Here is a 12,909-nt window from a genome sequence, read left to right as displayed (position 1 = left end):
AAGATTCCTAAACCTTGTAAAAAGCCTTCCCAGAAGAGTTGAAGCTGTTAAGGGTGGGCCATCATCATATTAAACCCAATGAATTAGGGATGGGAGGTTCACATGCATGTGAAAGCAGATGAGCAAATACTTTTTGCTACATAGTGTATTGTATCATGAACATTTTGTACATTTATGTAGAACCTTACTTTTTGACAGCACAGGTGCACATCTTCTTGACCCATTTGCTCTCTTTTATTTTCAGTCAGCAATACTCGATTCATAGCTGCAGTGATCGAGAGACACACTCACACTCCCGAGCGGAGACGGAGGTACTGGGGGCGGTCCGGGACAGAGAGTGACCATGGTAAGAGAACCATTTGGGCACGCAGAAACCTGGATATTTACGATGAAGCTGTGTGCAGCTGTGACAGCGCTGTATGTCAGTGCTGATGGAAAGCGGAACTGAGTCAGTCATACCTGAAATGTCAGCAATGCTGTGTCAAAACAAAACCACTGATTTAACTATTTCGAGAGTTCCTGATTCTTATTGATAGTTGCAGTTTCAAGAAGGTTGGCGCAAAAAAGCCTAAATTGATCCCAGTCAAGTCATTATGGTGGCTGAGGAAGCCTGTAATGAGTGGGTGTTGATAATTTAAGTAATAGTTGCCTTAATTCTGTGTAAGTCTTGTATAACAACTCAGCCTAAATGAAAGTTGTTTACGGAAAATGAATTATCCACTGGTTACAAAAGTGGACCATACTGTACTTTATAAAGTGTTACTCACATGAGTTTGCCTCCAGCAAAGATTATATTTATATTGCTATAGATGTACATTTTGAATATTGCTATAACATATAAATATTCATTTGCATGAGTTGTCCAGGAAGTGAAGGGCAGACTGCATGCAAGCTCTGCTTCAGAGTAATCTGCCACTAAAGCTGCTTCTCCTTTGTGCTTAAAGGAGGAGGTTAGAGTTTAAGGGAACGATCAGGAGGTTTGCTGAACATAATCGTCTAGGAGAAAGACCCCCAGGGTCACAGAGGATCACAGTATCTCTGCTGACTTGGAAAAAGCTCAAGAGTTTGAAGATGTTGGATAAATATTGCCCATTAAAAGTCTGTCACAGTGGCCTGGGCTAAAAGCAGCGACGCAACATGAAATCAAGTTTGTACTTTATTGAATATAAAACCTTAAAATGATTCATTTAACTACATGGTGTCATAACAGATCTGCAGTTAGCTCTCAGTTCCTGCGCTTTGGAGCATCTCCTGGCTTGTTCTTTTTGTTATATCACAGTTCTGAACCGTGTTTTCTCTTATCTTTAGCTCTGGAAGAGCTGCTCATGTTCACTGTTAACGTTTGTAGAACTCGCAAGTCTGACGCTCAATGTGGATGAACAGTTTCACCCACATGGGCACTTACCACCTACATGTAGCATCACTCCACTTCCTGGCAGTGAGTGTCTCGGTTAGATGTTGCATAACTGATGATGCCAGAGAGAAGAGGGATGAATATGAAGAGAGGAGAGTGGGCTAAAATGTAACAGAACGAGCTTGTCTGCTGTGTGCTGCATACAGTATTGATTGTAGGAACAGTGGAATGTGGTTCTTTTTCTCTACTTCCACCTCTCTTTCGTGCAGTTTTTCAAGGATTAGATGTATTTATTTGATACAACATTTGATTATCATACTCTTGCCGTAAAGATTAGAGTGTAATGCAATGATGTAAACTGGCTAATACCACAAGCAGTCTTAATATTTTGTGCAGCTGAAGATGGGGAGGGTTTGTAAAATGAAACATGGAGAACAAATGGGGAGATGGGGAGATGCAAAAATGATGAAATAAGTAAAAAGCAAGGGCAAGAGGACAGGAAGAGAGAGGAAGATGAGTAAGAAATAATGGAAAGAGTGGGTGTTAGTCCATTAGCGAATATAACTTTACACATACACAAGCATTATTAGCTTCAAAGTTGCTGCTTGTCTCTCATCAGTCAAAGGTTCCTTCCCACCATTATTCAGTCACTCAGACTTGCACACAAGCCTATATACAGATCACCAAAAACAGACCATTAAATCTGCTGAATGACGCACAAACTCTGTTTGCTGTGTGGTCCGCTTTAAGGATAAGCTTCCAGGCAACAGTTCAAACCAGCCATTAAGGAACGTGTGCTGCATATAGCCATATAATCTCCAAGTTTAATCCACACACCTGGCAATTTTCAGTCTGTTTGTACTTCAAACATTTGAATGCTATGTAACCCAACAAACCTTTAGAACTAGAATAGGAATGTTTAACCTTTAAGAAAAGACAGAATGGCAGTGGCCCCATCCTGTATTAGGTATCGCGTATATAATTGTCGGCTGTTTACATTGATATTTATGTATAATCTACCTATAAATTATAAGACAAAAAAGCTTAATTACTAATGAATTACGACTAAATATGATTTTGAACAGTGTTTAAAAGTACATGTTTACCTGGTCACTGAAAGAGGGAAGGGCATGAGTTTTAAAATGTTGGTACAGGTCAGACACTTCACTTAACATTACTATTAATAATAATAATAGAGCATTTTAAGTAAGGATTAAACTATTAAAAAGTATTGTTTTGTAATAGTTTGAAATTTTGAATTTGCTTTCTAGCTAAGATCTAAAATTTAACTTTTGATTATATAGCTAGCAGCTAGTAGCTTAGCTTAAGTTAGCTAATCACTGCATACAGAAGTCTGGCACCAAACTCCCCATAAGACAAATCTGATTTTATTTTTGCAACTAGCTTTATAAGAAGCAGTGACCAAAAAAGGACAGCCATAATGGATTTTTTATTTTTATTTTTTATAAACTTTGGACGACACGAAGGCTAGTTGCTTTACTCTATATTGACGCTAAGCTAATTGGTTATTAGAGCTTTATTCTTAACATCCATATGAGAGTGGTATCAATGTGTTTGTCTAATTCTCACCAAGAAAGCAAACAGGTTTGCCAAGTTTTTCACCTGTTTAAAGTTGTTAGAGGAAAAATTGCAGTTCTATCTTCAAGGCATAATAACATGGTAGTTTAGCTCGGCCTCCCTTCATCTCATGACATTAAGTAGGATTTGATATCCTCTACCTGGTGCAGCTGTAAATGGTCAGCAGTGCACAGTTGGTGGTAGATTTACCTGAAGCACTGGGTTATTGCTTTTGGGAAAACTGGGAAAAATTGTGACAAAGTTGGCACCTTCCATGTCTGGAACTTCTTTGTCTGTTGTCTTAGGCCAGCTAATCTTTGGAGGATCAGGAAAAGAACAGTATAAATAAACTTACATACAAGTCATTCCCTTACCTGAACCAGTTGTTGGTTATTGTTAAGAGGAAGATGAGAAACATCACCTTAATGCCACACTGGATTGATGCTGAAATTTGTTTTAAAGAAGATATAATAATTATAATAGTAATGATAACAGGTGTTATTTCAGGATATCTGGTTTTCATGAGCTATAATCCAAAATCATTAAACAAAAGACAGCTTGAAATATTTCACTTTATTTGTAATGATAATGATGTAATGATAAGAAGATATGAACGTTTACATTAAATTATGAAAAAAACTTTTTAAAACTGCATTAGTAGAGTTCTAACATGACTGGTTTATTGTTTTGAGTGAAGGGCTTTTTAGCATCAGTAGGTTACCATTACTGTTGTGAGCAGCAGTAATTGTAGGCTTGGACCTGGGCTTTGGTATAGCAAATATTAAGCTGGATTGCTGCTGGAAAATATGAACCCAGCAGCCCTGCAAAACTGATCGCTCTCTGATGGTTTAGATGTTCAAGTGTCAGATGTTTTTCAGATAGAAAATGGTTATTCTGACATAAATTTAACGCAGGGCCAGACCCGTAAACACACATACTTCTAACCCCACTGCCTGCAGCCCGCGTGCCACAGATGCGTTCGCGTGTCTCTGGAGGTTTAATGTTTCATCATCCAAAATGACAGTGATTTTTCTATAAATATAATCATAGAGGCTCTCAGGCTTACAGGGTTATTTACTCAAACAGTAATAACAGATTGGTGTTCCACAGAGCAGCACGGCTGGTGTCTTTTCAGAAGCTGAAAAAGATGGAGATAAAGGACTAAGGAATGTGGATTTATTTTCACATAGACTCTAAAAAAGCATTTTTAGTCACACACTGTGTTTTTAGATGCTTTTTTATGGGCTTCAGGGTGGTGGTGCAGATCCCATTTATAATCTAACGTTTCCATTTAGGTGAAAAATCAGAAATAATTACTAAAGAGAATTTATTTTATAGAAATTGCCCAAAGTAGAAGCTTTGCTGGGCAGGATGCAAATAATTGCAGTCCACAATCTGTGAGAATCATTACACATTGACCTAACAACCAAAAGGTCCCCGGTTTGATCCCAGGGAGGAGACGCAAATCATCTTTGGGGCAACTGGTCTAAACAATCTGCCCAATCAAACATGAAGAGCTGCCTGCTGTGACGACCCTTTATGAATAAACCCAAAGCTACAGTATATGGTAGCTTAAAGCAGTCAACAAGTGACCTCTGGAGTCGGTGCATTTCGGCCTGTCATGTACTTCTCATATGGTTTCTCAGTGACTGCACTTCCCTGTTACTAAGTTCAGTTAGCATTGTGCACCAGGAGCCATGTCGGCCCATTTTTCTGCCTCCTCGGGCTAAACGTGTGTGCGAGATGTGTAAGAATGAGATCATAAATATGCATGTTTTTTTTTAAATTGTTATTATTTCAAACTGAGCTGAAAACATAAGGAGTAAAAAAAAAAAAGCCCCTGGGGAATGTTTACTTGTTAATGTGCCATCAAATGCCACCAAATAGTGCCGTCAAATAGCTTGTACTGCACTCAGAAACATTATGAGCTGCCGTGTGCTCACGGGAACGTTTCTGTGCTGAATATTCACGATCGGAGAGCGTCATTAGTTAGCTGAGTTGTTACATTTTATGGTGCCTTCCCATTTCTATTAAAGCGGAGCGCAGGCGTCATTACCGACAGGTCCACATGTGCAGGGACTGTTTAGTTTTGCTTTGCCACGCTGCCTTCTTCATTTAGTTTCAAACTTTGAAACATATATTTAAGAATTTTTTGCTTAAGATTTTAAAATTGCCCAGTAGTTTTGAGGGAAAGGATTGTGAAATAACTCCATCCTCTGCACTTCTTTTTGTGTCCAGGCTACAGCACCATGAGCCCGCAGGAGGACAGCGAGAATCCGCCTGGAAACAACGACCCGCTTTCGGCCGGCGTTGACGTTGGCAACCACGATGACGACCTGGACCTGGACACTCCCCCGCAGACGGCGGCATTGCTCAGCCACAAGTTCCACCCCTACCGGCACTCGCACGCGCACCACCACCCGCTGCACACCCATACGCATCACCTGCAAGCAGCGGTGACGGTGCACAGCGTGGACGCAGAGTGCTGATCCTCCTGAAAGGACCGGAACTGTTCTTTTGTTTTGTTTTTGTTTTTTATTAAACATAAAAAAAGACAGTGGTGTGTAAGTAGAGAGCACACACAGTTGGAGGGAGACGCCACAGGTAGACTTAGTGACGCTTCAAGATCTCATTGTGCCATCATCTCAGTCTTGAGCCCTCTTTCATTTAACCACATTTAAAAGCGGACACGTGTACGCGGCCGCACTTGGGCCAGTGGATGTAACCAAGTGGGACTTCCTGTTATTTTTCTGAAGGACTCGAGATTAAGAGCACGTAACAGCCTTCAGACGCAAACAGAAAAGCTGCATGAGCCCATTTTTTGGCTTTCACTGAGGACGGGACACAACTGGAAGCTAAAAGCCTTCTTGGGGTCAGGTCAAAGATTGTTATTATTCTCCAGGACCAGTGGATTTTTACAGTACAAGCACTCATGTCGGACCCCTTTTTAAAACAGGGCTAAATCCCGAACTCCACACAGGTTGGAACATTTATGGAAACTGTGGGACATCTCTGAAGGGGAGTGAAAATACTGCATTTTTGAAAAGTGAACTGGATCTAGTGAGATTCTAAAACAGCCTCTATTTCAACTTTACTCTCCATGAAGAAGCTCTGGAGTTTGTTTTATTCTTTTTTTCTTTGTTTTCTCTGAAAAGCAGCTGCCTTTATCCAAAGCAGTGGCTGCTGGTCTGACACACAGCAGTGTGGCACGATATCTGGACTTTTCCATGAATGTTTGTGAACTTCAAAGTAGGAAGAAAAGGCTTCAATATTCACAGAAACGCAAGAAGAAACACTTTAAAGAGGAAAATATTATTTTTCTACTATTTATTAAAGGTAGATTTTCAAGAGAGGAAAGCAGCGCAAATATGACAGCAGTCGGGGTGCATCAGACACACCGGCCCACTTCCTGCAACCAGTGCATTAATTTTTGGGACTCATTATTTTTCTGTTTTTTTTTTTTTTTTTTTTCCTTTCTTAAAATATCTGTGAATTTATTTTTGAATTTTAAGAATATCAGTACTATAACAGGGATTATTCTCATTTCTTTTTTTACCAGACCGAGGGATTCCAGTGCAGCTCGTTTGCATTTTCTTTTAAATGTTCTGTTTACTTTCTTTCAGCAGGAGCATAATTGAATAATCTCCTTTGGATCCCCATTTCTAAGTGCACTCAGCGGTCAGTCCATGAGGTACACTGGTCCAGGCACAACAGTCCTGCTGTAAATTCGACTTTTATGACACTTCATTTCACTGTTCATTTGATTCTGTTTCTCCATGCTGAGGTCAAAGGTGACATTTCCCCCCTCATGTACACAAGTAGGAAAACACTTCTTACTCTAGAGCCTTACCTTTTATGATGAAAGTATTTTCTTTATGAAAGCATCACCAATATTTACAGCTTTTTAAAGATCAGTGTTAAAGCAGGGCTGTTGTGTTGAATTGCACCATCTTGTTCTGGCGTACCTTAAAGCGGCCTCCCAGTAGGGAGATCTGCTCCTGTTCAGACTTGCTGGAAAACATCCTCTTTGTGATCTCGTCATGTTTTCGAGAGGTAGAACTTCTGTATTCGCTGCCCTTTTTTTGAGCCTCCTGGGGACTGGGCGAGGACGACACCAGCGCATAAAAAAGAAACCATAACCAAAAGAAAAACAGAAGAATAGACAATCCCTGGCTTTCATCACTGCTGGGAATTTGGTGTGTGAGGATTAGCAGAGACCCTCACAGAGAATGAGTGCTGTCCACTCTGTCTGCCTGAATAAGAAAAACCAGTACAGAGTGCTTCTTGTTTTATCACAACCTTTCACTTTTGAGGCTAAGCTAATGCTCTGGGTGTGTGTCTGTTAGGGTTGTGCGGATTTTTATACAAAACGGAATTAAATTTCCACCCAAGATAACCAAGATGGAAGTCTCCTCGTCAAAGAGGGAAAAGGAGATGCTGCTGCTGTTTTACAGAGGTTACACCCCATCAGTTGGCTCCTCTGTGGTTAACCACTCAAAAATGTATTTTTTACAGAGTGAGTGAGTGTGAGTGTGTGTGTGTGTGTGTGTGTGTGATGAAAGGATGACTATCCACCAGGAGCATTTTCATTGAATGCATTATTTTTCAACATAGTATTAGAGAATTATAGGTGAAAATGATTGATCAAGAAATCCACTTATTTTTATTGAGATGAAGAGTCACATGACCCGATCTGTGCTTTTGTGGGTTTGTTCAGCTGATCGAATCACGTCAGTGCGGCATCCGTGTCTTGTTTTTTTCCCTTCCGCCTTTTCAGGTGCCGAAATGTTTATTGTTCTTCAGAGATTCACTATGAAGTGTAAATACGGAGTCACAAATAGCTATTAATAACCTGTACACTCCATCGTTTTATGTTGTTAAGACATGATGTATGCTTCAAATGATGCTCAGATATTTGGGTTGATATGTTCTGTTTATGGTGTCTCATTTTTATTTTTTTTGGATGCCTCGGATGTGTTTTGTTTGGGTTCTTTTGGGAGATTTATTTTTCTTTAGGTCCATATTGGATGGAAGTCAGTACTTGGTGATATTAATACACACTTTTTATGTTTAAAAGACTTCTAGTTTTTAAAAGTTTTATCGTGTTTTGTGTCTTGGAAATGCTAAAGAAAACTTCTCTCTCGTGCGCTCGTGTAGGTTCGTCACAGCAGTACTACACAGCTTGTCACTCACTAATGACCGATCCAGCTGCCTTGTAGTGGGTTAGAGTTTACGCCGCGCTACTTAAGACTTTCGCCCGTATTCATTTACAGTCGTTTTGGCGCATTTGACACTTGAGGAGAATATTTACATTTGCACATTCAGTGTGAGCCCATTACACTTTCATCTGCACAAGTGCTAAATAATTCGACGGCTCTGACAGAGTTGACACATTACCGTGTGCCCGTTTTGTCTCGGTGCGTGTTCGTGTTTAGGGTTCCCGCTCATGACCGGGATCACAGGAGACGTTTGCCAGCTCGTAATGACGCCGGATTTACCCACCTGCAAGGAATTCAGATCACAAACACTGACTGATATTCCAAATTGTCCTCCCCCCCCCACCCCCCAAAATAAATAAACCACTCTACGGTACGTTAATTCAGTTATTAGAACAAATGCAGTCTCAACAGTATTTTCTTTTAAACGGGGGGGGGTTTCCTGAAAAGTGAGTGCACCATTAAAAGCTTATTTTCCAGGAGAGTTTTAATCAGTATTTAGCAGCTGTTGTAAACAAGTATATATACAGAACACTCTAAAATGCAAATAATGTACTGAAGGAACATGTGTATGTCACCCCCCCCCCCCCCCCCCCCCCCACCTCATGTATCATATAAAGTTATCAAATTGAGATTTATTGCAATGTGAATGTGATAAAGTCCATTTTACACCTACACTTTGTGGCATTCTGATTCCTGCTCAGTGTTTATGATGCTCTTCAATGGGTGAATAGAGTGAAACTGCATCTGCTGCTGCTGCACTGCTTGCTGGAGGTTCAAAAGAAAGGGGGAAAAGATGAGATTGATATTTCTCGTCAGAAAAAAGAGAATGGCGGCACATCTGTCGCACACAGATCCACATTCAGTCAAACTTGTGTCGTTTTATTAGATTTCATGCAGCTCTTTGTACAGCTACAAAAAAACTACTAGCATGCAGTGCTGTGAAAAACTAAGCATAATTCAATAGCTTGTACAGCAACATTTAGCAGCAGCAGCTTGAAAGTAAATCATTTTATGAGTCTCTCACATGGCCCAGTTTGAAATGACTTTACACACAGCTCCTGCCATCGCCTTTATATCAGACTGAGGTCCAGGCTTTGACGGGGCCATTGCAACATCTTGATTCTTTTCTTTTCTAACCGTGTCGCTGTAGATTTGCTGCTGTGTTTGGTATCATTGTCCTGTTGCATGACCCAGTTTCAGACGAGCTTTAGATGTCAGGTTAGCTCACATTTCAGTCTAGAATTCTTTATATGAGTAAATAGTTTGCTTAAATGTCTCAAATTTGCACGTTCTGTGATTGCCAATGAGCCAAAATCAACACCACTACCGTGCTCAACAGTTGATAATAGATAAAACTGCAAACTTCTGCTCACACTTATGGTCAATTAATCAAGTGCATTTGATAACATGAGGTAGTGTACGATATAGTGGAGTGCTAATTAAGTTATCACCTATTTCTGGCAAGCCTGGTTAACAAAGTGCTGTACTGTATGTTGTAGATGTTGCACTGCTGCTGTAAAGCTGGGCATGGGAGGATGGAGTTTGTACTGTAGCCTTTAGCACTTTCACTCAGGAGCTCTCCACTCGGGACAGACTTTGATGAGTGGAAAATAAACTGATGGAGTTCCCTGGAAAAGGCACTCTGCCTGCACTTCATGCCTCAGTATCACAACACATATTTCCAATTAAAGACAAATTATTTACAATGCTCATTGACAGAGGAAACAAAGCAGAGTAAATAAGTCCAAACGTCAACTTTAAGAAATCTTCCCTACCCCTGGGAAAATATTATAGAAGCGGTCATTGCTGTAGATCTCACATACAATAAACAAAGTACACAAAAAAACATTTCCTACATACACAAAAAAGGAGTCAGTGGGGCGCCAGTTTACCTCACTGCGAAACTCCCTGAGAAGGTGACCATATACATTAACAACCTGTGTTCCTTAGCGGCATGTCCTCTCCAAGTCTCTCTCCACTCCCTCCTATCCACCCTTCAATACTGCACTATCAAATAAAAGTTATTAGGAAACAACTGGCTGGCATTCACAGGAAGAAAGATGGTGGATTCACTTGGAGGTGCAGTTTCAATCAGCGCTCGGATACTTACTCCTTTTAACTTGCCTCATCATTGTTCTTGGGTTAGTGCTTTTTCTTTTTTTTTTGTTGCTAATGGTGAATGGGAGAACAGTGCAGTCTTTTGAAGTCCTGAAGGAAAGTGATTTAGCAGCTGCTTAAACACCTGCTGTGTCATCACTGTTTGGTGAAGGCATGAAGTGAAGCCAGAAAGCTGTGCAGAAGTGTTGTCTTAGCAGGTATTCTGACGTGTATGACACCATTAAAAAGCACGGGCTCTATTTGATTTCGGTGGCCTAGTTTTTGGGACAAATTGCTGACATCGTTTAGGAAACTGTAATGAAAGTGTCGTTATTGTCATTTCTAAGTAAACCTGTGCTTTTAGATTTTAAAGGGTCTGGTCATAAAACTAACCGTTTAGCCATTTTACCCTGACTCTAAACTGATGAAGCCATTCCTGCATGGCTAACATTGCATGTTGCCATGAGGAGAGGAAGCTAATTTCTCCCTGACTTACTGATTAGAGCTAGTCATGCTGAGCTGAAGTGTATGTGGTCATAGAGTAGAGGTGCTGGAAAACAATGTATGAAGCAAAGATGTCAGGTCTCACTTTGTCATTGAACAATTACAGTGCATTGAACACGAGACACTTGATATTTAAATACAGAACCTAGTCAGTACAAAGAAATGAGTGAGATTACTGTTTGGCCCTAAAAATCCTAGAAACATGGCATCTAACCAGAAATGCTTCTGGATGACATTACCTGGTATCCAGTTAGATCGTAAGTAATCTTGGAGTCAGGCCCTTCCCTGAGCCTGCTTCTGCTGGAGTGTTCTTCCTCCCCACTGTCGCCAAGTGAGGAGATCTTTTGATTGTTAGGCTTTTCCTTCTTATATTGTAGAGACTTTAGCTTGTAATAAGAGGTGCCGTACAGTTGTAGTCTATTAGAGCTCTAAAAAAAACACTGAACACGTCACAATACATGTTTTGTCAAGCATGAAATATAAAAAACAAGCAGTCAAATAAAATTGTGAAGGACACACTTTCATATGTAATAATCCGATATTGCACAATCCTCCCAAGCTGATTAAATTGCATTTAATCAGGTAGTTTCACTAAGATACAAATCACTTTTACAATAAAGATAAAACACATTAACTAGACTGTCGGTGCAACTAAGGCCAAATAACAACAGAAGTCAGAAATAACGTCACTGAAGCTACTGTGAAGTCTGTAGAGTCAAAGTCATCAAGGGCTATGACATAATCTGGCCTAAAGGGAGTTTGCTGTTCAGTATTACTTAGATAAATGTCAATGAAATGAATCTATAAGCACAGCCTGAGACGAAGCAATGACGTCCATAACCAAGTATTAAAACAGATTAGATAAAATAAAATGAAACTGATTTGCAGTTTTTTTTTGTTTTTCTGTTTTTTTGCCTGTCCCGTTTGGTTCTTTTGCCATCAGAATTGTTGTCAAGGCAAAGAAAGACAACTGATTTGCAGTTAAAAGGCAAGAAGTTAGTATAATTAGTGCAAAACACAAAAGCTGCACTTAGAAAAAATTCCCAGCTTTGATATTTAGAACTAAATGGTGCTAATTGTGTTTTTCAATTACCACTGGGACCATTTCTTTTTACTGTAGAAGGTCATGGAACAGGTCATCCACAAACCACCCTGCACTCAGTAAGCCAGGGAGATTATATGTAGGGGATTTTGTGTGTGTTTGTGAGTGTGTGTCTGCGTTGTCTCAATACCTGGCTCAGCATTCACACTCTCTGACAGCAGGCTAATATTGTCTGATGCTTTTTCATCCTGTGCTATTCTCTCCGGTTCACGCGTGCACATTTAGGACACCGGCACTCCAAAAAAGCTGCTCTTCAGAGGCTTTTTGCCCTTGTTTGGAGAGCCCTGTTTTAATGACACGTAGCACTGTCTGAACTGGCATTGTTGTCTAGCCCAGTAGTTGGAGAGACTGCTCAACATGGACGGAGGTGGATGAAAGCCAGCCTCCACCCAGTTGGAAGTCTAAATAATGAATAAAAATCGATTCATTTGTTCTGCATAGCTCTGCAGATGGCAATTATTTCTCACAATAAAACAACGAAAATCTGTGTACATTCTAGAAACATCACCTAGTTAGTAAATGTATCATCCTTTACACTCACAAATCCAGAGGTACAGCACATATAGCTCCATCGAAAGATTTTCTTGATATCCTGGTGAACCTCGGCTCTAATTTATTTCAGTTCTTGACCCCCACATTAAGAAATCGATCGTTGCAAAGTAAAGTGGTGACTTAGCTCCTGCGGAGGAAAAAGCAGATTGTGGCTTTTTTTTTTTTCAATATGTTTTAAGCTTCTGGTCATAGGTCAAGCCACAGGCTGTAGGAAGAAGAACAGCGGTACTGCCTGGAAGGTCCTATCAGTTATTTATGTGGCCTTTCTATACATATGGTGGTTTCTGCCAGGGGATCTGGGAAGTAGCCCCAGATGGAGAGGCAACAGAGTTCGAACAAAACAATGTAACACGAAGCTGCTTTGGTTGGTTAGTGGGAGAGCGGTATGAAGAAATCAAGGCTTTAAGCACTAGTCAACATTTATGTCCAACACATCACAACTCATTGGTCCTTGAACTTATTTTCTGTCTTTTCTGCTTACAAAATAATTTCCACTTTCCTTT

The 12,909-nt window shown here is 40.2% G+C and overlaps 1 protein-coding gene across 1 annotated transcript in view; it reads left to right on the top strand.

The window, feature by feature from the left end:
* The window catches only part of cachd1 (cache domain containing 1), a 101,357-nt gene extending 92,742 nt beyond the window's left edge, over positions 1 to 8,615 (top strand). Inside the window, exons 26-27 of the mRNA XM_082510092.1 lie at positions 245 to 346; positions 5,171 to 8,615. Of these exons, the coding sequence (XP_082366218.1) occupies positions 245 to 346; positions 5,171 to 5,421 (353 nt within the window). The 3' untranslated portion in view covers positions 5,422 to 8,615. The remainder of the gene's footprint in view (positions 1 to 244; positions 347 to 5,170) is intronic.
* Positions 8,616 to 12,909: the final 4,294 nt, after the last annotated feature.

Source organism: Aulonocara stuartgranti (assembly GCF_965226115.1).
Source record: "Aulonocara stuartgranti genome assembly, chromosome: 17".
NCBI classification, from domain to species: domain Eukaryota; kingdom Metazoa; phylum Chordata; class Actinopteri; order Cichliformes; family Cichlidae; genus Aulonocara; species Aulonocara stuartgranti.
Note: the sequence above shows the minus strand (reverse complement) of the source record. Positions and strands in the feature narration are given on the sequence as shown.